At 40.7% G+C, this 25,102-nt stretch overlaps 1 protein-coding gene and 1 long non-coding RNA gene across 3 annotated transcripts in view; one reads left to right on the forward strand and one right to left on the reverse strand.

Annotated features, from left to right (window-relative positions):
- The first annotated feature begins 10 nt into the window (after positions 1–10).
- LOC115217192 (rho guanine nucleotide exchange factor 39-like) lies at positions 11–19,842 on the forward strand. 2 transcript variants are annotated; one of them, XM_029786826.2, is made up of 13 exons: positions 11–121; positions 3,352–3,405; positions 4,410–4,579; positions 5,164–5,379; positions 6,772–6,890; positions 7,395–7,465; positions 8,040–8,200; positions 9,847–10,038; positions 11,025–11,113; positions 11,267–11,378; positions 12,450–12,665; positions 14,721–14,953; positions 16,619–19,842. In XM_029786826.2, the coding sequence occupies exons 2-13, from the start codon at positions 3,378–3,380 to the stop codon at positions 16,728–16,730; spliced, it is 1,719 nt and encodes a 572-aa protein (XP_029642686.1). In that variant the 5' UTR covers positions 11–121; positions 3,352–3,377; the 3' UTR covers positions 16,731–19,842. The 2 variants fall into 2 exon arrangements, with proteins under 2 accessions (XP_029642686.1, XP_036363182.1); XM_036507289.1 differs by lacking the exon at positions 11–121 and adding an exon at positions 365–431.
- LOC118765364 overlaps positions 8,500–25,102 on the reverse strand; it is an 18,467-nt gene continuing 1,864 nt past the window's right edge. Inside the window, exons 2-3 of the long non-coding RNA XR_005001202.1 lie at positions 12,962–12,964; positions 8,500–8,511 (exon numbers count right to left, since the gene is read on the reverse strand). This is a non-coding gene — a long non-coding RNA (uncharacterized LOC118765364). The remainder of the gene's footprint in view (positions 8,512–12,961; positions 12,965–25,102) is intronic.

The raw sequence follows: 25,102 nt of genomic DNA on the forward strand, positions 1-25,102 counted from the left end.
ATAAAGAGAGGAAGTAGAGAGTGAGGCGGTAGTAATATGGACCAATGAGAAGAGAGATCAGTCTTCAGTGCTGAACGTTGTGGCACGAAATTCAAACAACAACAACTGAAAAGCGAATGAGGTAATTAAGGAGGATTTCGTTAATTAATTAATTATGATGTCTCTTGTGTGTATTTGTATCTTTCTATATTTATTTATATGTGGCGATCCGTATGTATATATATATAATAGGTTTATGTGTGAATGTTTTAAATCCGTTTAAATCCTGCTGTTTTTCTTTTGAGGTCAGCAAATTTAAATGCCAGGACATTCCACGGGGTCACACCTAAAAAGAAAGAGGAAAAGGCACCTGTCGTGGCTCCAGCCTGGCCGTGGTTGAATGTCTCACACTGATATAAGAAATATAAGGTCGGTGTATGAAGCGGGAAAAGGTATTTCTGGATAGAAATGAGGGATGTTTCGTTAATCTCCTGATTAGCCTCAGTTTTATAAAAGCTCTCAAGTTACTTTCTTTCATTGATTACACAAGACACACACACACAATATATACACACACAAGACACACACACAAGATACACACAATACACACATACAATACACACACACACACACGTGTATATGGAGGCCTTTAGTTCTTCCGCTTCTCCAATTTTTTGACAAAGTTCGTTAAGGATTGTTGTATCCTTCTTCCGGGATACGGGAAATAAAACCATCTTACTCCACACACGCATCCCTAGACACATTAACTATGGCAATTGATTAACTATGTTAGGAGAACAGAAATATGTACTTATAGACATAAAGATACAATCTACACCATTTAAGAAAAAAATTGTGAAAAAAAAGCTTCGAGCTGGCAGAATTGTTTGTATGAGGGGCGAGATGCTTAGTATTTCGTCTGCCGTTATGTTCTGAGTTCAAATTCCGCCGAGGTCGACTTTGCTTTTCATCCTTTCGGGATCGATTAAATAAGTACCAGTTACACACTGGATTCGATGTAATCGACTTCATCCGTTTGTCCCTTCTGTGTTTAGCCCCTTGTGGGTAGTAAAGAAATAGGTATTTCGCCCGTCCTTATGTTCTGAGTTCATATTTCCGCCGAGGTCGACTTTACTTTCATCCTTTTGTAGTCGATAAAGTAAGTACCAGTTGAACACTGGGGTCGATGTAATCGACTCGTCCTCACCTCTCCCAAGCTACCCTTGAGGCAAAAATTTGAAATAATAAAATGATAATAATATTATTATTATTAATAAGGCGGCGAGTTTTCAGAATTTGCAATATTTTTCTCGGCTCTTTAATTCTAGGTTCAAATTTCGACTTTTCGACCTTTACGAGGTCAATGAAATAAAGCACCAATCAAATATTGGTATCGATGTAATCAAAGTTTTTAGACCTTATTCCTGAATTAGAAAGTAAAACTGTGACGTCTTGGGTTGCAGACTAAACCCACGATTAGGGTACCTGGGACGACCAAATTGGTTACTGAATAAAATTTAGTTGTGTCTTTTGTGTTGTGAGTTCAAATTTCACCCATGTCAGCTTCACCTTTGATTGTGCTGAGGTTGATTATAGAGAACTTAAGACGTGGATGTGTGGTAAGAATTTTGCGTCCAGGTTCAATCCACGCTCTGTGAATTGGTTGGCATTAAGAAGAGCATGTATATATATATAGCATGGAGAACGGACGTTAAACGATGATGATGATATGTGTGTGTGCATTTTCGCTTATTTTTCTTCTTACTTTCCCCTTACATTTCCACATGTAGTTTCTACTTTCTTTTTGTAACTTATTTCTGTTATATACATACATATATATATATATATATGAAATTTTGAATTTAGTTCATGGACCCCCTCCCCAGTACTACTACCTTTGTAGACCACCAGGGGTCCATGGACCGCAAGTTGGGGAGCATTAGTATATAATGCCTACCATCCTGTGACAGTTGGTGTGTTTTGTTGATTCTCCTGTAGGATAATATTTGTTTTCTCTGGTCAATGATATCAAACAGAGGCACAGAAAGCCAAGAAAACATGGCTGAGGGCACCATCGATTAGTTCTACTGCAAATGTCTTTTTATCTGTTATCTTCTATTTGTTTCAGTCATCAGACTGTGGCCATGCTGGGGCAGCACTGCCTTGAAGAAGGTGATGGTCAAAGGAATCGACTCCAGGACTTATTTCTTTTCAAGCCTGGTACTTATTCTATCAGTTTCTATTACCGAACTGCTAAGTTACAGGGATGTAAACAAACCAGCACTGGTTGTCCAGTGGTGGAGGACAAACACAGACACATGCAGATATTCAGCAGGCTTCTTTTAGTCTTCACCAACCAAATCTGTCCAGTAGAGCACTAAGAGCACCATCTGAGTGTGATTGATCGTTGCCAGAGCATCTGACTGGCTTCTGTGCTGGTGGTACGTAAAAAGCACCATTCCAACATGATCGTTACCAGTGTCGCCTAACTGGCATGTGAAAAACATTCGAGTGAGGTCGTTGCCAGTGCTGCTGGATTGGCTCCTATGCAGGTGGCACGTAAAAAACACCATTTGAGCGTGGCCATTGCCAGTACCGCCTGACTGGCCCTCATGCCGGTGGCATGTAAAAGCACCCACTACACTCTTGGACTGGTTGGCGTTAGGAAGGGCATTCAGCTGTAGAAACTCTGCCAGATCAGATTGGAGCCTGGTGCAGCCATCTGGTTTGCTAGTCCTCAGTCAAATCGTCCAACCCATGCTAGCATGGAAAGCGGACGTTAAACAATGATGAAATCTACTCTCAAGAGATTTGGTTAGTCTGAGGCTATAGTAGAGGATTCTTGCCCAAAGTGCCACACTGTGGCAAATAATATGGCCATTCCCTATTTAATTGTATCCCCTCGCATTCTTAGGACCAATTCTATCAGTCAACTAATGAAATCTTTCTGTACCAGTTATGTACTGAGGGTATGTGTGACAGAATAGAGACTATATCCTTCCATTGCAAATCTGTAAAAAGCTTGGAATCATTTTTATTGTCACTTTGGTTTCTCTGAAGACTATGTCATTGGATTTCTTGGAAATAACAGGTTCGTTCCTCATCAGGGCTTCTCTGTCTTTCTGCTTTGACTTTTCTTTGATGTCTTTTACCTTTTTTGGTACAATATTTCTTCATTCTCCGATGTCTTCCATCTGTTTTATCATGTGATCATTCTATGAGCTTGTTCAATATTCTTTTACCATTTCTCAACCATTCTGTAATGTTTTCTATTATTCCAGGTAACAGATGGTTCTCACCAATCTGAGCTCCTTCATCATTCTATAAAATATTCCATCCATTTCTCCATCCTGCCATGTTCTTTCTCCACAGGTTGTTCAGATTCTCTGACCGTCATCATGATGTCCTTAAGGAGTAGAATCCAAGGTAAACAAGTCTTTCAGTCATTTTGAAACGCAACCATTGTATTATACTTGTTGTTATTAAAAAGGCTTATATCTTCAAATGGACGAAATTCTTGGTTGTGACCAAAAACAAACAACCAAAACCTACTTCCATTGCTCTACCAAATAAATATGGTTGCTTTGTTTGGATAATTTTCGAAATTTATGGGTTTTTTTTTCTCTTTTTTTTGTTTGTAGACCATAGGCTATTGAGTCGGTAGAACATCAGACATTTTGTCTGGTGATGATTAGTTATGACTGTTTACATTCTGAGTTTATCTTTTTTGGGTTGATAAAATAAGGAGCAGTTGAGTATTGGGTTCATAGTAATTGATTGGCCCCTCTCACCAAATTCCAGGCCTTGTACCCATAACAAAAAGGATTATTATTTCTATAATCGTTAGAGTGATAAAATGAAATACCAGTCACATATTGGGGGTTGATGCACTTGTCCCATCTTCTCAGGATTGCTGGTCTTGTGCTAAAAGTGAGGAAAAAGTTGGTAAGAAGGCAGAACTGTTACCTGTCAGACAGAATTGTTAATGTGTCATCTTGGAGGTAATTTCTTCCAGCTCTTTATGTCCTGGGTTTGAATTTCATGGAAGTTGCTTTTTGCCTTTTGGGGTCAATAGAATAAGAGACCACTTGAGCACTGGGGGTTGATGTAATTAACTAAACCCATACCTCTAAAAATTGCTGGCCTTGTGCCAAAATTAGAAACCATTATTAAGTTGAGGTGGGCGGATTGTAAAAAATCAGTAGAACATCATTCATAGTGTTTGGCAGTATTCACTTGTGGCCATTTATGTCCTGGGTTCAAATCTCATCATGGGCAAGTTTGTCTTTCTTGCTCCTGGGGTTTAAAAATAATGTACCCATCATCTACTGGGGTTGGTCTCAACTATATGCATTCCTCACAAATGTCTGGCCTTCCACTCACATTCCAAATTAATATGGTTCTTGTTGTGGTTGTTGTTGTTTCTTCAGTATTAAACGAGATTGCACAAGAAGAAAAGGCTGAGTACAGATCTCCGGAAGAGCTTTCCAAAATAGCAGCATTCAATGAAGCGAAACGAGAGAAACGGCGCCGGAAAATCATCAAAGAAATCTTTGAAACGGAGAAGACTTACCAAAACCTCTTGGACATCATACACCGAGTAAGTGGCATTTGTGGTCCTTTATCAAGTGTTGGTGTTGTGGTCCCCTTGCTGAGGCTACTGTTGTGATACACCTGTTTGTTGTGATACTCCCGTTGTCTGTCCACTCCCCTTCCTCCTCTATACTAATCACATTGACCTCCCTACCCCCATAATTAATTATGTATCTCTACTGATCCCTCTCCCTTTATTGGCCACAAGGGGATTCCTGCATGATTGCTTCACCTACTAGAAATAGCAGCCAAATCTACCTTAAATCACACCTAAAAACAGAACGAGCTGGACTAATTACTCTGGTCAACAATTTTTGACAGGTTTTGTGCTTCTTAATTGAGATTAGTTTATTCCAATGTATTTTTGTGCACTGAATCCAAATATCACCTTGAAATCTGCTTATTGGTTCCAGATTAAAAGATAAGTGGCAGGTAAAAGTTGATTATTTTATTAGAACATACAGTATGTGTCATTACATGGTTTAAACTCCAGTGCAGGGGGCTAAACAACAGTTGAAATAAAAGCAATAGAAGACTGATTTTCTTTTTGCTAGTTTCTGTATTTATTTGTTGTGTTTTGTTTTTTCCCAGTTCTTCTATTTCCCGCTGCGATTCGACTGCATCATCCCAGAGGCTGTCCACAACAAACTGTTCAGCAACATCGAACAAATCCAACATGTGAACATAAAGCTGCTGGATCAAATGGAACAGAACACCATAGGACAAGCTTTCCTCTCCCTGGGGCCTTTTCTCAAACTCTACTCCACTTATGCTAACAACCACACTCAAGCACTGGCCACATTCCAAGTAAGATCTTTCACACTCTACACATCTGTATGTTGCACTCAAAATAATATTTGTTACACTCTCCACATCTGCATCTTGCACTCTGACTAAAGTTTGTCATTCTAAACCTCAGTATGTTACACTCAGAGAAAGACTTGTCACATTTTTACCCCCTCCCCCCTTTAATCTATTCTCCAAACACCTGTCACTCCACAGCTCTATATGAGACTGTAACATTGACAAACAAATTAAATTGACCTCCCAGAAATAACAGCCAAAATCCCTCTCAGTCGTTTTTTACTGTCTTAAAGAAAGAACCTGTTAGGTAATTTGCTCTTAGGTTATTTGTACATATGGGGTGGTCATATCTAGAACGTTTTTAATAAGTTTGCTCAGTTGGGGTTGACTTGGGGTTAAACAATGTCACTGAGAAAGACCTGTCACTCAACAACTCTAAGACCTATCATTCTGTAATAAATCTCAGTCCTACACTCCAAGTAAGACTCGTCACTAACTCTTTACTCCAATTCAACTGATGTTGTTTGACCCCCAGGTCAGTCCTGATCCAGTCAACCTATAATTAAAAATCCTTTCTGTTATAGGTACAAGGCCTGAATTTTTTTGTGGGAAGGGGATAAAGCGATTACATCGACCCCAGTACGTAACTGGTACTCATTTCATCACCCCCAAAAGGATGAAAGAGAAAGTTGACCTCGGCAGAATTTGAACTCAGAACGTAAAGACGGACACAACACCTCTAAGCATTTTGCCTGGTGTGCTAACAATTCTGCCATTTTGCCACCTTAAGCCTAGAATTAAAAATGTCTCAGCTGTGACCATTGCCATCTTTTATTTAGACACAGCGTATCTGCGACTACATTCTATATCTTGTTTTTTAAAAATGGAAAATTATTCGAGGGACATATGGCTGCTGAAAGGGAACGTGTGACGGTTGCTGTCTTGGCTCATTGTTTCACCGAATCGTGCAGTTGTTGAATCGAGAACGCTTTTCTGTGATAAGCAAAGATATGTAGTAAGGGAGGTAACTCTAAAAGTCAGTTACACCGGGAAACGAGTTGTAATTTAACTCTCTCACACCTGGGCCCCTGGGTCAGCTTTACTTTCCCCCTTGGGATCCCGAGCAAAAATAAATAGTTGCATTCACAGCTCAAGAGTAACAATTGCAAGTAAATGGCCGGAATCTGTTGTATCTTCTTCTTTGACGTGTGTTGATGGTTAATTCTTTACTGAGAATCTGGTAGAGATGACATTTCACCTATTCCTGCTCTCGCAGGGAAACGGTGCAACGGGGTTAAGGATGGCCATAATCTAATGAACTTAGACCTGAACGACATTTTACTGACTTTATAAATGGTCCATGTCTTTATTTGAAAGAAATTGTTTCCTCTGCAGGAATGGTTACAGAAAAGCTCTGAATTTGCTGAGTTCATCCAAAACCAAGAAGCCAGGCCCGAAGTTATGGGATTAAAGTTCAATGCATTATTAATCACACCTGTTCAAAGAGTTCCAAGGTAAATTGTTTGTATTTCTGAAATGAGTTCTTGCTACGATAATCCTTTTCGACCTTATCACTAATGGAATAAATTTTCTTTGTGTTTGGAATATTTTCTGAAATAATCAAGAATTTGGAAGGAAATAACGAAATACCTAGTTTTCCAACCGTTCTGTTTGGGACATAAAAACAAATACATTAAGATAGAACGTTAATAAAAGACAAAATATATATCAGTAAATAATTAAGATGGTGTTTGGAGCAAATTCTTGCATGTCTAGAAAAGCAGACGTGAAAGTGTTGCTATCTGGTATCAAAAGATTATTGAATCCCAGAACATAAGAAGAAGAAGGAATTCCTTAAAAATGACATGGAATGTCCAGAGAATATTACAGAAAAAAAGGAAAACTATTTTAGCCAAGTTCCTCTTGTTTTTCATTCTTCAGCCATTTGCTTCTCACACACACACCCTTTTGCCATCCCCTTTTAATCCCCTAAATATTGTCTGTTCCCATTCTCTCAGATATAAACTGTTGTTGGAAGATTTACTGGAACACACGCCCACCTCTCACTACGACTACCATGACTTACAAGGTAAGATTTGTATTTCACTACAAATGGCCCTGGGGGTGGGGTGGGGATGAGGGTATGTAAACGGACAGGTGGGTGTATATAACCAAAGATGTCCCTCTGATGCGTTTTAGCTGGCTGCGTTAATGCGTGTATATTGAACGAGTCCTTTGTAGCTACAATTGTTAGTATTAGTGCTACTACAGTAGTTTATATTGGTAGATATAATTCATCATCATCGTCGTCGTTTGACGTCTGCTTTCCATGCTGGCATGGGTTGGACGGTTTGACTGAGGACTGGCAAGCCAGGAGGCTGCACCAGACTCCAATCGGATCTGGCAAGGTTTCTACAGCTGGATGCCCTTCCTAATGCCCACCACAATAAAGATGGGGTGATGCTGGTGGTTTACATTGAACATCTTTTTTTTTTTTTAAATTAAATATTTTTATGTTCCTGGAAGTGAAAGAAATGAAACTGTAACAAGATAGAAGCAATATCTTATGGTTCTGGACCATTATTTGTTTGTTTGCCTTTATTTCTTTCTGCAGCCGAACCTTCTCTCCTTCTCTCATCTCTTTCTCTTTGTAAATATTTCAGAGGCTGCAAAAGAAATCTGCAACATAGCGTTCCACATCAATGAACATATCCGACAGCATGAAAACTTTCAGAAGATGCTCAGCATCCAGAAATCTCTGGGAACGACTCCGAAAATCCTGTCTCCTGGTCGAGAGTTTATTCGAGAAGGAGCACTCCGAAAAGTGAGTAACTCAGCCTTGCCACGACCACCCAAGCTGATAATGGTCATCTCTATAAATACCTCCGGTCCCGTCCTACTCCATGTACTGAAGATTTCCTTTCTGACCCACAACTGTCAAATTCCCTTCCGATGGAACAAAGACATTGCAAATCTGTATTTCCTTTGTTCTCAGTATCATCTCTCTTGTATATAAACTGCGACTGTCTTTTTGTTATCTGTAAATGGCGTGGTTGCCATGGAAAATATAGGCTGTAGCATGGACCCTGCTGTCTTCTTGTAGTGTTGGTCAGTGAGGTCAGTAGTAGAGTCCACCTGATTAAGGGTCCCATAGCTATATTATGTTATTCAGGACTCCCTCAGTTTGGTCAGAGTATTTTCAAATAGTAGCTCCTGTAGCTACAATAAATGTTAGGATCCCCACACAAGACCCTTTCACGTTGATCAGAGGTGTCTGTTCCTCTATTAAATATTGTGGGGTTCTCACTGAAAAAAAACCCTTATATTTAGCAACTCACCCTTCTGAATTAAAATCATTTTTGACGTTTAATGGAATGTTTGTATTTTTATCAAAGTCTTTTTCTTCGAGTGTCGAGGGCAAGATAGACTGGTAGAGTCCAATGTTCACCATAACCTCGTGGCAGAGTCCATTTCTGTCCAACAGAAAATTAAAACAACTTTTAGCTTTTTGCGTTGCTGCGATTGTAAACCATTGGACTGGAGAAGTTACTTCCCTTGGTTTTGATTTGTTTTTTTTTTTTTTAATTTTTTATTTGAGTCTTAGTTTCAGAAAAGATTAAGATTAAATGCTTACTGGTGCCTAGTTAAATCCTTTTTATATTCTGTGTCTGAGTAGCTCCAGGGTCAATTTTGTCTTTTATACTGTTGACGTTGACTCAATAATCTACCTGTCATATGCTGAGGTCGATTAGATTGATTACCCACTCCTTTGTATATCTCTTGCTCTCTATGTTAATGCAAAAACACCATTTGGTTGACTTCTACTAAGGCTTATGGACCCAGGAGTTTAGGAGGGTGTTTATTTATTGTGTATTGATGTCCTACTGAAGTTTAGGGAATCCTGAGTAAGGGGGGAGATGTTTATATGTGTGTGTGTGTGCTTATGTTGAGGGATTCAGGCGTTTAAGAGTGTATTTGTGTCAAACTAAGTTCTAGGGACACACAAGTGACTATATATATATATATATATATATATATATATATATATGTGTGTGTATATAGATAGATAGACAGATAGACATCGTAGAGAGAGTCACATGGACAAGGAGGTGGTTTCTTAATTCTCAAACTTCAGATCACATTTGATCCAGCTGACCGAGGATAAATGAGTATCCGAGTCCAACTCTGACCTTCCTGCCTTTTATGTACTCAAACGTAATATATATCCATCATTGCAGTATTCCAATGCCATGTTCTGATAGTTCACCTGATGGCAGTTTCAAGTTTCATTATGGGTGAAATTTCACCCACAGGTCATGGAGTTTCTCACGTGATATAGAAACTCCTTTGTGGCTTTTTATGAGTTTTTTGATGACTGAACAATGCTTTGAGCAGGATTTGAACACCTGATGGTGTGTATTGTGCTTGTTTATTTACCTCCATAAACCACCCTCTACTTCTTCTCTCCAGGTCGCTCGTAAAGGAGGCAAGTCTCATGACCGAATGTTCTTCCTCTTCTCCGACATGCTCATCTATGCCAAACCAAAGTTGCTGGACACTTGCAATTCTTTCAACTGTTGCTGTGTTTTGCCACTCAGACACTGCACCATACAGCGACTGTTTGAAGATAACAAGGAACTCCACAGTGGTGGCATGTTCCAGGTAAGTAAATTTGGCACAAAGTCACAGTTTTGAGATCAAATCTCTTTCTCTCCCTATCTCTCTATTCTGATTAATTCTTTAGAATTCAAATCATTTTGCCAACTGTAATGTCAATTTATTCACATTGTGTTCAATCATTCATCATCTCCTAGCTTTGAGATTTTCATGATGTGATTGTTTCTGTTTAGACTGACATTGTAGGGTAGTGTTAGAGGCCGGATCTGGCTAGTCTGAACATAAAAAACAAGGTTGAGTATTTGGGTTGGCTGTGACTGATTTAAATTCTAAAGAGTTAATCTTTCCAAATGTTTTCTCCTCCTGAAACCTGTATAACCTACAACCCTACCGCTCTATGTCACGCTGGTGAGACCCATATTGGAGTACGGGATTCAAGCCTCTTCTCCTTATCTCCTCAAAGACATACAGCATCTCGAAAGAGTCCAGAAGCTGGCTACCCGCATGGTTCATGGTCTCAAAAATTTGTCCTACGAAGAAAGGCTGAGGACGCTTGACCTTTATTCTCTAGAAAAACGCCGCCGCCGTGGTGATCTCATTCTCGCTCACAACATCATAAGCGGAAAGTGTAACCTCTCGAAAGAGCTGTTCTTCACTCCTGCTCCAGAGCGTCGGCTGCGGGGTCACTCCAAAAAGCTCTATCTGCGACGATTTCATCTCAATCGAAGGAGAGGAGCTTTCTCCGTCCGGGTTGCGGATCCGTGGAACAAGCTACCAGACGAGATGGTGAAGATGCTGACGACCGCTTTGTTCAAAGTCTCCCTTGACCACAAATGACCTGAACTCTTTACATGAACACCACCCTGTACTTAACTCCATGTCCCCCTACATGGCCTTGCTTTTTGAGCCAAAGAATTAACTAACTAACTAACTAAATAATATCTGTTCTACAGTTTCCTTTGTACAGTTGCTTCTGTTGTCTCCTGTTTGAACCCCTAATTCTGGCTTTCTGCTCCTTCTTTACTCTTCAGATCACCTGCAAAGAGGAGTCCTTAGTTCTGTATTCCCTTGATCCTGCAGAGGTCACAAACTGGATAGAATGTCTGGAATCGGCAATTAAGTGAGTACCCCTTGATGGGTTTGTCTGCAATTCTTTCGAGAGAACTCCAGTGTCATGTGCAACATGAATGTTATTATTATTATTATTATTATTTCATTAGTGTTTGCTAGTAACTAATGATCCTTCTTCTGCTGCTGCTGTTGTTGTTTTCAGGAAGCTCACAGAAAATCGACAGACCTTAAAGAAACCCAGCAGTAACAAAGTCCCACTGCGGGGCCGGACACTATTGAGGCAGAAGAAACTTGACAAAAAAAATAGCCGGAAGGTAATGGAATTGAAACGGTTCTTTTTATCATATTATACCATTTATATTATTATTATTATTGTCCCCATCACCATTCTTCCCACTTTCTCAAGCCATCAAAATATTGGGTGCCACTGTTTTTATACCATTTCTTTGCTTATTAACTTAAGTCTACATAGTTATAGTTATTATTGTTATTGTTATTATTATTATCTATACATATAAATGAGAGATTCGTTCTTGTTTTGGGATTCACAGTCAAACAGAAGGGTGGAATTGCACGAAAAATTATACAGATGTGTAGAATAATCTGGTGGTGATGCTGGGCTTTGTATTTTTTCATAGCTCCCATGGTTACTGAGATAATCTACTATAATAATACTCTTGTGTTTATGAATGAGAAAGGAAGGGGTGATGTCATACTTGGTAGTGGGACGATGAAAATTGTACACTGAGGGTGTTGGGAGAAATTCCATACAGTGCACCCAGTGTAAGCCATGGACACAAGAAGTGCAGTGGAAGATTAGAATGGTTATTCTGTAGAAAGCCAAATCAGACTGGAACCTGGTGCAGCTCTCCTGCTTGCCAGCTCTGATCAAGCCGTCCAACCCATGCCAGCATGGAAAACGGACGTTAAAGGATGATGATGATGATGTCCCTCAGGTTCACAATGTAAAATGGAAAGAACCTAGAACTACAGAAATTCAGAATATGAACGGGAATGTCCTGCATTCCTTTTTAGACAAAATGACATCATCGGTTTTTGCAGGTAACAAGGGAGAAAAAGAAAACAAGAAAGAGAAGACTTAGTGAAACAGTTTTGTATAAATGTGATGGAATTTACCTGACACACTTTAATTCATTCGTCAAGGGTTTGACGTTAGCGATTCACAAATATATTTATCCTCATGCGTTTTGAGGACAGAAAGTGCAGTGGAGTCAATATTTTCTGAGAATCTTCACTTTGAGGTGTTCCTCAAAATTACAGCCATTTGATGTAAAATGTTTGGTAAGTTCTGAAAATATATTCGTTAACCTTATTTTTACCTTTCTGGTTCACCAAATACATTTGTTGATGTTTTCTTCCTCTAGGTGCGACCAACAATTCAAAAATCCCTGCTCTTTACCCAGGACGAGAACTCCCCTACATCTGATGTAATGGAATCAGAAGTCAAGGAGTCAACCCCAACCCCAAGGTCAAGGTCTCATTCTCCATTCCGTGAACCCGACGCAATTCTTGATTCTTCATTCAAAAGAAAATGGGAGAAGGAAGCCTCTGAAATTGAGAAACAACTCTCATCAGAACTGGTAATCTTGTTGTTCTTCTTGTTGAAGTAGTTGATAAAAGGACCAGAAACAATACCTTGTGGTGTTTACGTATGTCCTTTTATATTCTATGTTTAAATTCAGTTGATGTTGACTTAATTTTTCATGTTTCTGACCTTAAGGAAATAAATTACTCGTGAAGAACCGAGGCAAATATCCTCATCATCGTTATCTTCGTTTATAGTTTTACATCTGCTTTTTCCATGCTTGCTTGGGTCAGAGTGTTTCCCAAACTTTTTCAAGCTGCCATATCCTTAACCATCAAGCCACATTCCTACTGCCTCCACCCCAACCAACCATCACAAACACAGACCCCTTTCTGAAGCAAATCCGTAGAAGCTGTATTTCACAAATAAACCTTAACCTAAGGAACCCATTATTTCGTTGTTTTTACATGAATCGTTAAACCCATTATCGCCCCACTTTTCTTCAACGCCCCCTTGGAACTTTCCACTGCCCCCGGGGGAGGGGCCAATATCGCCCACTTTGGGAACCACTTTATCCTCTCCCTCCCTCAGCATCTAGATGTCTTGAGTGGGTGTGGCAGTTCCACACCCATATTTATAATGTTTTTATGTCAAATTATTAAAAGGAACAATTTCACATTAAACTGAATAAATTATTCAATAACTTCTTAATAGAGCGGTGACTGTGACTTCGAAGTATCGATTTCCAATAAGTTTTCATAAGTGAGAAAATGACATTCGTATAATTAAACACATTCGTATTTAATTAGAAAATAACGATTTTTATTTCCTTTCATAACAATCAGTTTTTGTAAGCAAACAGTTTTGTGTTAAAGAACCTCAGACGTGACATGACTGAATGGAGTAGTGTAGCTTGGACTCTTTTACTGGAAGTCTCACAATACTGCATCCAAGTTACGAGAAGTAAATAGCGAAAATTTCGGGACGAAGCTGGCCTTTAAGCCTGTTAGAGTTATGTCCCTTAGATTTGGCAGAAACGTTAGCGCACCGGGCGAGATGCTCAGCGGTATTTCGTCTGCCGTTATGTTCTGAGTTCAAATTCCGCCGAGGTCGACTTTGCTTTTCATCCTTTCGGGGTCGATAAATTAAGTACCAGTTACGCACTGGATTCGATGTAATCGACTTAATCCGTTTGTCCCCTCTGTGTTTAACCCCTTGTGGGTAGTAAAGAAATAGGTATTGAGGTGGAGGTGAAAAAGGGAAAGAGAAATAGCAGGGAGAGATGAGGAGGAGGTTTCTTTAAAGGTCGTGCATGGGTGTATAAGTAAAGATGTGTGTTCCCCCTCCCCTACATCTATATATCATCATCATCATCATTTTCACGTCCACTTTTCCCTGCTGGCATGAGTCAGACGGAATTTGTTGAAGCAGATTTCTCACAGCTGGATGCTCTCCTTGTCACAAACCCTCATCTGTTTCCAAGCAAAGTCGTATCCCCCCCATCCCCGGAAATTTGGAAAGGAAGGACACCTTGTATGACAGTGGCAGTCGTTTAGAACTGACAAGGATAAAATGTGCATGTGTGTGTGTGTTTGTTGGAGCAATACATTTTTTGTGGGGGTGGTGGGGCTGGGCGATGCCACTTGCTGCCAGTCACTGTTCAACTTTGAGTCTGTCTTTGAGTGATGTCTGGCAAGTTTGTGTACCAGATTTATTTGGGGCTTTGTGTTGCAGGGTGGGAGTGGTGGTTGATAAGACTGCTGTGAGATTTGAACTTAGGCCCATGGGTTCAGAAATTTATTAATCTATACCCACATGTCACAGTCACCGTGCTTCCCAATTATTGCTAATTAATGTTTGGTGTAATTACAATATCTGTCTGTCTGTCTTTTCTGAGACCAAATCTTGCTGAAGTGCACTTTAGGTTTCTTGTTTTTTAGAATTGGTAAATTCAGTACCAGTAATATATTGGTGTTGATTCATTCGACACCCCCTCCCCTACATTTCAACACCATTGCACCCCCCCCCCCCAACAACAATTGGTCTAAACTTTCTTCTTTGCCTCATGAAATCCATAATTGCTAATACGTTTTTGCCCTTCTCTCTGCAGTGGTCGTCATCTCTGACTTGCCCAGCTGGAGCTACGTCTTCCCATCATGATGAGATGGATTCTTTTATGTTGGTCGATGAAGGTTTAACAGAGAACATAGGTATCGACCTGCTGACACCAGAAAACAATGAAAACATCAACAACAACAACATCAACAACATTGACGACACACCCCAGCTCCCTCCCCAGAACAATATTCGAGAAGGCCGGCCACGCCCACTTTCTCAGTTTTTGTAAGTAAATCCATTTCAATCTTCATCTCATCCACATTTCTACCCTGTCTTCTGACTCTTTCAAGGATGACAAAATGCAGTACCAACGAAATACTGGGGTTGATATAACTGACCTAACCACTACCATAAAGTCGTTTTCCTTGTTTCAAAATCTGAAACGATTCTTGGCAGCCAAGGGGCCGAATCCTTTGATTGCCAGATAAAATGGTCGGCAGTAATTCTTGTGAATCACCACCTTTTCAGTCCAGATTCTACTGGAACCATCTTTGCCTTTTACTTGTCTAGGATTAATAAAATATAGTACCAGCTAAATCCAGGGGTCACTGACATCAAGTGAACCCCTCCCTTAAAATTGTTGGCTTTCTGCTGAAGCCTAAAACATTATTATTATTATTATTCAGGTGGCAAGCTGGCAGAATCGTTACTGTGCTGTACAAAATGCTCAACAGCATTTCATCCATCCTTTCATTCTGAGTTCAAATCCCACCAAAGCAAACTTTGCTCTTCATTCTTTTGAGGGTCGATAAAATAAGCCCCAGTTAAGCACTCAGTCCACTCTATGGAGTGGTTGGTGTTAGGAAGGGCATCCAGCTGTAAAAACTGTGCCAAACCAAACAGAGAAGTCTGGTGCAAGCTTCTGCCTGGTCAGCTCCTGTCAAACCGTCCAACCCATGCTAGAATGGAAGGCGGATGTTAAATGATGGTGATGATGATGATGTGCTGGAGAAAATGTTTAGTGACATTTTTTCTGGATCTTTGTTCTAAGTTCAAATTCCACCAAAGTGACATTGATAAATAAATACCTGTTTCTTTACTACCCACAAGGGGCTAAACACAGAGAGGGCAAACAAGGACAGACAAATGGATTCAGTCGATTATATCGACCCCAGTGCATAACTGGTACTTATTTAATCGACCCTGAAAGAATGAAAGGCAAAGTCAACCTTGGCGGAAATCAGAACATAGCAGCAGACGAAATACCGCTAACGTTTCTGCCAGCTTCCGCCTTTTATAAATAAATGGCATTGATAAATAAATACCAGTTAGATACTGGGATTGATGTAACTGACAAACCCCTTCTCACTAAATTTCAGGCCTTCTGCCCCACCGTCGTCCTTCATCTCTGTCCTCCTAGGCTGGCCAAGTATCTCCTCTGTCCGTCTTGCCTGGAGCCACTGCTCTCCCTTCCACTCTCCTTCTCGACTCAGAAGTCTTTGTTTTGCTTGTTGCTTAGCAACCCTGCTGGTGCTGGTTCCACATAAAAAGGCCCTCTGTCAGTGCCACATGAGAAAAGCTCCCAGTCCATACTCTGTAAAGTGGACAGCATTAGGAAGGACATCCAGCCAGAGAAACCATGCCACAACAGACAGTTGGAACCTGGTGTAGCTCTCCAACCATGCCAGCTACTTTGAAACTGTCAAACCCATGCCAGCATGGAAAATGGGCGTTAAATGATGATGAAAGGGTTGGCATTCCATCAAAAGGGCCATATTGTTACCGCAGTCCCTTATACACCAAGAAACCAGGTGAAGCATTGGCCTTTTGAGCCATAGGGGACGTGACAGACCCAACACCTAATATGATATTGATAATTTTATATATAATTCATCCGTCACTTTGTAATTAACCCCTGACACTTTCTCTTTCTCTCTCTCTCTCTCCTAGCAATGCAAGCCATGAGGACCCACCACCCACAAGGTATAAATCCCTCAACAGTGTCTTCTCTTCCACCAGACGACGTTTCCAAGATCGAGATCAGCGCTGTTCCTTGCAGTAAATTATTGAAATTGTTTATTTTTACAATTTTCCATCGAATTATTCCTCTTCTTTGCTTTTATCCACAATAAAAGCCAACCCACCCCACCTCCAGTCTTCCAATCGCCACCTCCACCTTTTCCTGTTCTCTCTCTCCCCCCCAACTATTCCACCCTCCTCACTCTTTTCCTTCTCTCTCTCTTTCTCTCTCTGACCATTCCAGCCCATAACTGAAGCTCCCTTCTCAATCCTCTCCAATTTCTCTTCAGGTTCTGATTTTATCCCAGAAGCCAAAGCACCAAACCCAGCTTTTAGTTTTGTTCCTTGTTTAACCGTTTTCAAATCTAATCCCGAGTTAATTCCATTTTTACCTTTCATTGCCATGAATTGACCCTTTAGCTTTTTTAAACTGGTCATATCCAACCCAAACATTCTGTTGCATGTTCAGACTGACTAGATCCAACCTCTCACACCTAACCTACAATGTTATTCTGAAAATGAACAACCACACCATCAAAATCTTAAAGCCACAAGATAATCCAGGATTACATTGAAAACCCTGTAAATCTGTGTCCTTATCTCTATAGAAGTAATTGTTTGTCCAAATAAACAAGTTCTGTAGAGGTGGTCAGGACTGGATATAATACCTTGTGGCATTCAGATTTGTTCTATTTATCTCCTGAGTTCAATTCCTGTTGCAGTTGTCTAGGTCCTCCTTTTTATAGGGGTTAGTCTCCTCCCTGGTCTAAAGAAAATTTCAACAGCCTCTGCAATTGATCTCACTTCAGGAAGCTCCCCACCAAACTCCACCTCACTGGGCCACACCAACCAATGAAGGGGACTGTTTATGGTGCCTCAGTCTGTTAGAAATAGCAACCAAATTTCCTTCAAACCACACTCTACCATCTTTGGATAATGTGCTCCTGGTGTTCCCTGTTTGTTGGAACAAGGCAGGACGGTCACAATTGGAGTGGCTTTGATCATAGATTTTGCCAGTCAAGTCTTATATGAGGCAGAACAACAACACTGAACATCATTCCAGGGTTCCGCTATAACACATTCCATCACACTCCACCACTCCTCACTTTGCATTGAAGCCACACTCCACCACATTATGATCTCCCTCTGCTTAACTTACACCAATCCATTAACAAAGCCTGTATGAAATAAGTCCTCTACTGTATGGTGTGTTGCCTGTTTGTTAACACTCAGTTATTGTCAAACAACTAACGATGACTGTCTTTATAACATTCCTATAAGATGTGATTGAAAAAAACTTACTGGGTTGATTATATGAAAGTTACCCTTCACTTGGTGAAGGACCCCCTTTGTTTGCCAACAGAGTAAACGGCTCACAAATTCCTCTTCTCCATACTATACTCTTTCCATACCCTTGTTACTCCTACTTCCACTGTTGATGATGTTGCCTAGGTAACAAAAACTATCAACTGTCTTCTGAGCAGTTGAAATGATTCTTGTCCCGGCTGTTCTTCCTGACAATTCAACCTCCTTCTTGCACTCCACTTCCTTCTCCTCCCCTTAATCCTCCTCCTCTTCCTCCCCTCTCCTCATACTAAATCCTTTTCCACTGACCCCCCCTCTGTTTCTATTGCATCTCTCTTGTCCACCCACACTTTACATTGACTTTTGGCTAAAGAGTTCTAACTGATGCTGATTCTTTTTTTACCAAGCATGGCAGCAGACAGAAATCTTTTGTCTCTGCTTGGTTGACCTTTAGGCTTCCTGAGTCTGGACCCTGATTCCATGTTAAGAACTTTTCCTCTAATTCTTTGGGTGATCTGGAAGTACACCCTTAACGTAACGAAGTCCCCACCACTGACGGTCAATCTTGAAGTCATGGAATTAATTATGGTAAATAGCAAAGAGCAGAGAAGCAAACCTTGATGGACTTTAAATTTCTCTGTGAACCTGTAACTAACTCTACTCTTCTTCAAGCTTGCACAGGATTACAGGGTGTGGCACCCTGTCAAAGACTTTCTCTGGGTCAACAAATGTTAGGATTAATGACTTGTTCTTGGCTAATAACTTTTGTATCTGTCTCACTAAGAAGAAGTCATCACTAGTTCTTCGTCTTGACCCAAACCACTGCATCTCACCAAAGCCAATACACTGGTGGAATTTGGAGTCGGGGAAGAAATCGGAGTACTCAACATGGACAGTCCACTAATAAAATTTAGTGGAAGATAAATCCTAATTCAGAGTTTGTTGTGACCAGGTTTGCTGGCCTATTTATCGGTTATGTTCAATATATCAGGCATGTCGTGTTGTTTGTTATTCACTGTCATCATCATCATCATCGTTTAACATCCGTTTTCCATGCTAGCATGGGTTGGATGGTTCGACCGGGGTCTGGGAAGCCAGGAGGCTGCACCAGGCTCCAGTCTGATCTGGCAGTGTTTCTACTGCTGGATGCCCTTCCTAACGCCAACCACTCCGTGAGTGTGGAAATGTATTATAGCATGTATCAATATTTATGGAAATACTCTGCATGTAGCATATCAATTGTGTGGAATTTTACTTTTATGACAAGCACCAACTCATCAGTGGAAATACTCTGTGGTAAACAGAGTAACTTCAGAACTGTGAGTTTGTGTGGAAAATTACTATTATAACATATCAGGTGTATGTGGAAATTTATTATTATAACATATATCAGTTTATCAATGGAAAACTATGGTGGATATATCACCTGTGTTTGTGTGGAAACTAATTTACTGTGGTGTTGTGAGTGGAATTACTGTGTGTGGCAAACCAAATGCAAGCATATCAAGTGATTGTGTGGATATTTAGTTCCAATAGTCTTTGTGTGGAATATTATGTTAAAACATAACCATGTGGTTGGGGTTGTGGTGGATCGTTCTGTATTGAAGCATTGGACGGATGTGTAAAGTTATACTGGTTCCACACAGATATCATCTGTGGAAATGGTAGGTGTGTGTGTGTGGAAATAATGCTGTCACACAATAAAATTAACATATCACTGTAGTGGTAGAAAATTATAATTATGTGATGTAGAAATTAGAATTTTTTTAGTGTGGTAAGAAGCTTGCTTCCCAACTACATGGTTCTGGGTTCAGCCCTACCATGTGGCACCTTAGGTAGGTGTTTTTTACTATAACCTCAGGTCGACCAAAGCCTTGTGAGTGGATTTGGAAGACAGAAACTGAAAGAAGCTCATTGTGTTGGTTTGTCCCCCATCACCACGTGACAACTGGTGTTGGTGAGTTTATGTCCCTGTAACTTAGCAGTTTGGCAAAAGAGACTGATAAAATAAATACCAAACTTAAAAAAGAAAAACAAATCCTGGAGTCGATACATTTAACTAAAAATTCTTCAAGATGGTGCCCCAGCATGGCCACGGTCCAATGGCTGAGTGACTGAAGCAAAAGATAAAAGATACCACTAACTGCGGAAATGTGCTTTGTGTGTGTGTGTGTGTGAGAGAGAGAGAGAGAGAGAGAGCGAGAGCGGCTATTGCTGACACAATAATGCAAATATACCACTGATTGTGGACATTACTGGTGGTATGTGTGGAAACGCTGTATAGACACACCACTACTGTGTGGAAAGAATATGATGACATATCAAGTATGTGAGAGTGTGTGTGGAAATGTTGCTCTTAATAACATGTTACTGGCTGTGGAAATTTCCTGTGTGTGTGTGGAAATGTTGCTCACCCCCTCTAATACACTAATTGTGTGGAAGTTGTAGGATGTGGTAAAGTTATTGCTCAAATTTTGTTTAATTTTCCCCTTGGAACTGTTTCAGTGAAAGTCATTAAAGAAATGCATGAACACCACAGAATCCCATTTATATCTCAGTACAACCACAATAACAATATTGTGTGTGGTTATTTTTTTATTATCTCTTATGAAATTTTATTTTGTGTTTTTTCAAATTCCTGATTGAGGTGGAGGTGTGGGGTACAGACCTCATCTGAATTCCACACGGTTGTTTATCATCACACTACTATGTTTGTCTGTACGTGTGAGGTCTGTCTCTGTGTCTATTCATTCCTCTAACTAGTCCTCCATCTGACCATTCATCCATTTGTCTATTCTTTTCTCTATACATCTATCCTTTTTACCTATTCTTCCTTCTGTCTATTCATCCATCCATCTGATGTCTGTTTCTAAGAGATGGCTTGGCTTGTGCCACATCTCTTCAGTTATTCCTCTTCTCATCATTGTGTCATGTCTGCATACTCTACGCTCCATGCTAACCACTATTCCTAGTGTTTCCTTCCCAAAATGTCTGCCTTTTGAGACATGCTCCTTGCTCATATCTTTCCCACAGATGTTGACTTATAAACATTCCTTAATGGCATCAGTCTCACTGGACAAGGAGGCCTGTGAAAATCACGGCCACTACCCCACCAAGTTACAAAAAAGTTTTAATGCGTCTCATTAATTGCTTATTTGTATAATTACCTGTTAATTTCACTGTCTCATTGCCTCTCTGTCCATCCTTCTGTCTGTCTCTCTCTTCCATGTACATTCCTGAATCCTAACCCTATTTACGTGTCTGTCTGTTCATCCACTCATCTCCACCCTTCTCTCTCTCCTTCTCCATCTCCACACAACCACACACTAACACATGTAGATGTGGGTATTTTTTTAAAAACATTTTTGTTTATTTTTTGTGATATTTTATGGAATTTATCAACAATTGTGTTTCCTATTTCTTTAATAAATCAAAATTTGAAATTTAGAAATGTTTCTTTGTTTATTAATTAATTAATTTATAATTTCTCTCTGTCAGCTTTAAATATGAATTGGTGCGGGAGTGAACAGGTCAAATCACTTCGTTATCATCATCGCCGCCATCATCATCACCCACCACCACCACCACCATCAGTACTCTGCTGTCATCACCATCACCATCACCATCATCACTTCCACCAAACTTCGTCTTGCTGTTGAACTATTAAAAGAAGTTTCTTAAGTGATCACTTGACTTGCTAGAAACAGTAGCCAACTTCACAAATGGCTCACCCCCACCATTGTCTTATAAGAAAAGGAAGATGATGACATTGCAAAGCGGGTGTGGTTGTGTGGTGAAGAACTTTGCTTCCCAAACAAATGAGATTTGGTTTAGTCGCACCGTGTAACACGCTGGCCAAGTGTGTTCTATTATCGCAAGAAGTCAACCAAAGCCTTGAGAGTGGACAGTTTTCTTGTGTTGGCCTCTGCAGCAGATGAAAATGGATGATTAGACAGGAATGGATGTGGGAAGCTGATGTCAGCTGAAGAAATTCTACATGGGATGTAAAAGGATTTTAATGTGAGAAGATGGAATGAACAGGCTTCATTTCAAATCCCTACAATCGTTTCTGTGCACCAATATCAGTTGATCATTGCTGAGTGTTTCACATATTAAACACATTATTGCATGTAATATGATCCAGCAATAGCTGTGTTCCTTCTCATCTTCAGGATCCAAGACCTGCAAGATCATCTTTAGTTTCCTTTCGTTTTATACCCACATCAGTGTGCTATTTTTAGCATCCCATTGACAAAGAGCAACACAGGAATACAAAGAGATACAAATGAGGAAAAATACCAGGTAATATATAGATATAGGAAGTCGGATGTTAAATGATAATAATGATGAAGATCGCTTTATCTTGTCAGATGATAGCCATCTCACATTGAGCCTGATCTGATTTATTTTCATCATTTTGTGTGTGTGGATATGACTTTCAATGCCGTGCATCCATCGCCACAGGACTTCATGAAACATGAAATGGATCAAGAACTGAAATGACTGTGAGGCATCTGGACGTCATTGTGTTTTAGGTGACAAAATGCCTGTCCAGCACTTTTGCCACTCTCTCGGTCAGCTTAGTAGGCTCCAGTGACAAGCAGTATAAGATGTCTGATACTATTTTGACTGCAAGTCCTATGTCAGAGTATCTTTCTTCCAGAAGAGCTGCCTTCCTCATGGCTTTGTCAAAAATAATGAGAGCCTTCTCTACCTAACCTTTGATATATATGTATATATCTTCCACTCAAGAGGGGAAGATAATAATTTTGAAATATGCATTATTCCTTTTATATTGCAGTTAATTCTGATTATCACAATTTTTTTCAAAGTACATTATTACATATTCCAATATATATATATTATCCAAAATACAATACTGTAATCAGATCATTTCAAGATTGCATATTCTATAGTAAAATTTCTGATTCAAACATTTTAAATAATTTTATTACACAAATTCACTATTAAATATTCTGAAGTACATTATTACAAACCAGTTTCACTTCTTAAAGGGGATATTCATTGCAATAAACGTGTAATGGCTAGCTACAAGCCTTCATTTATATAGACTCACTAGGTAACAAGAGCAGTTATATTATATACTTTAGTAAAAAACCCATCTTTTTCAATAAAGTACAAAAATTTACATCCCTTCTTAATTTGGGAAGTGGGTTTGTGCTAAATATCATGGTGTTCCCTCAAAGTATAAAAGGATAGGTATAAGTGAGAAGAGGGACAGGACTGCACAAGGTAGGTGGGTAAGTTTATGATAGTTATAATATACATACATATAGTGTGTGTGTAAGTGTATATATATATATATGTATATATATAAAGGGGGTGCTGAAAACTTCCTGGCTTTAAAAGTATCGTGAAAGCCTGGTTGGAGGCCTAACTCGGCTTCCATAAAGTCTGTGCAAGATAGTTGCCAAGAGAGCTTACTGCAGAGCACAAAAGCAAACGTCTTGAGGTTTGCCAATGTTTACTTAATCGCTACAACAACGAGGGCGAGCAATTTTTGAGCAGAATAGTGAGGACATCGTAAAATATATTAAGACTATGTAAAATGTGTGCAGTTCCTTCTTTAATTTCTTACACACACACACACACATATATGTATATATATAAATATATATATATATGTATATAAGAGTGATGGAAAAATAATGTGGAATAATGTATCAATCTTATCAGGGAGGAGATTATAAACAACATTGCTCATTAATAAACCATTTTTACAGATGTCATCATCATCATCATCGTTTAGCGTCCGTTTTCCATGCTAGCATGGGTTGGACGGGTCAACTGGGGTCTGTGAAGCTGGAAGGCTTCGTCAGGCCCAGTCAGATCTGGCAGTGTTTCTACGGCTGGATGCCCTTCCTAACGCCAACCACTCCGCGAGTGTAGTGGGTGTTTTTTACGTGCCACCTGCACAGGTGCCAGACAGAGCTGGCGAACGGCCACGAACGGATGGTGCTTTTACGTGTCACCGGCACGGGGCCAGGCGATGCTGGCAACGGACACGAACGGATGGTGCTTTTACGTGCCACCGACACGGGGCCAGACAGAGCTGGCAACCGGCCACGAACGGACGGTGCTTTTACGTGTCACCGGCACCAGACAGAGCTGGCAAACGGCCACGAGCGGACGGTGCTTTTACGTGTCACCGGCACGGGGGCCAGCTGAGGCTGGCAACGGACACGGACAGATGGTGCTTTTACGTGCCACCGACACGGGGCCAGACAGAGCTGGCAAACGGCCACGAACGGATGGTGCTTTTACGTTTCACCGGCACGGGGGCCAGCCGAGGCTGGCAACGGACGCGAACAGATGGTGCTTTTACGTGCCACCGACACGGTTGCCAGACAGAGCTGGCAAACGGCCACGAGCGGACGGTGCTTTTACGTGTCACCGGCACGGGGGCCAGCCGAGGCTGGCAACGGACACGGACGGATGGTGCTTTTACGTGCCACCGACACGGGGCCAGACAGAGCTGGCAAACGGCCACGAACGGATGGTGCTTTTACGTGCCACCGACACGGGGCCAGACAGAGCTGGCCAACGGCCACGAACGGACGGTGCTTTTACGTGTCACCGGCACGGGGCCAGGCGAGGCTGGCAACGAACACGAACGGATGGTGCTTTTACGTGCCACCGACACGGGGCCAGGCAGAGCTGGCAAACGGCCATGAGCGAATGGTGCTTTTACGTATCACCGGCACGGGTGCCAGACGAGGCTGACAGCGGACACGAACAGATGGGTCACTTAACCCCTGCTTTCTGATATATGATTTGATTTTGATTGTTCTCACTGGTCTTGCCGGGTCTTCTCACGCACAGCATACTTCCATAGGTCTCGGTCTCTGGTCATTTCCTTGGTGAGACCTAGAGTTCGAAGGTCGTGCTTCACCACCTCGACCCAGGTTTTCCTGGGTCTACCTCTTCCACAGGTCCCCTCAACTGCCAGAGTGTGGCACTTTTCACACACCTATCTTCATCCATTCTCACCACATGACCATACCAGCGCAATCGTCTCTCTTGCACACAACATCTGATTCCTCTTAGGTCCAACTTTTCTCTCAAGGTACTTACACTCTGTCGACTATG

This window comes from Octopus sinensis, linkage group LG11, assembly GCF_006345805.1.
Source record: "Octopus sinensis linkage group LG11, ASM634580v1, whole genome shotgun sequence".
NCBI classification, from domain to species: Eukaryota; Metazoa; Mollusca; class Cephalopoda; order Octopoda; family Octopodidae; genus Octopus; species Octopus sinensis.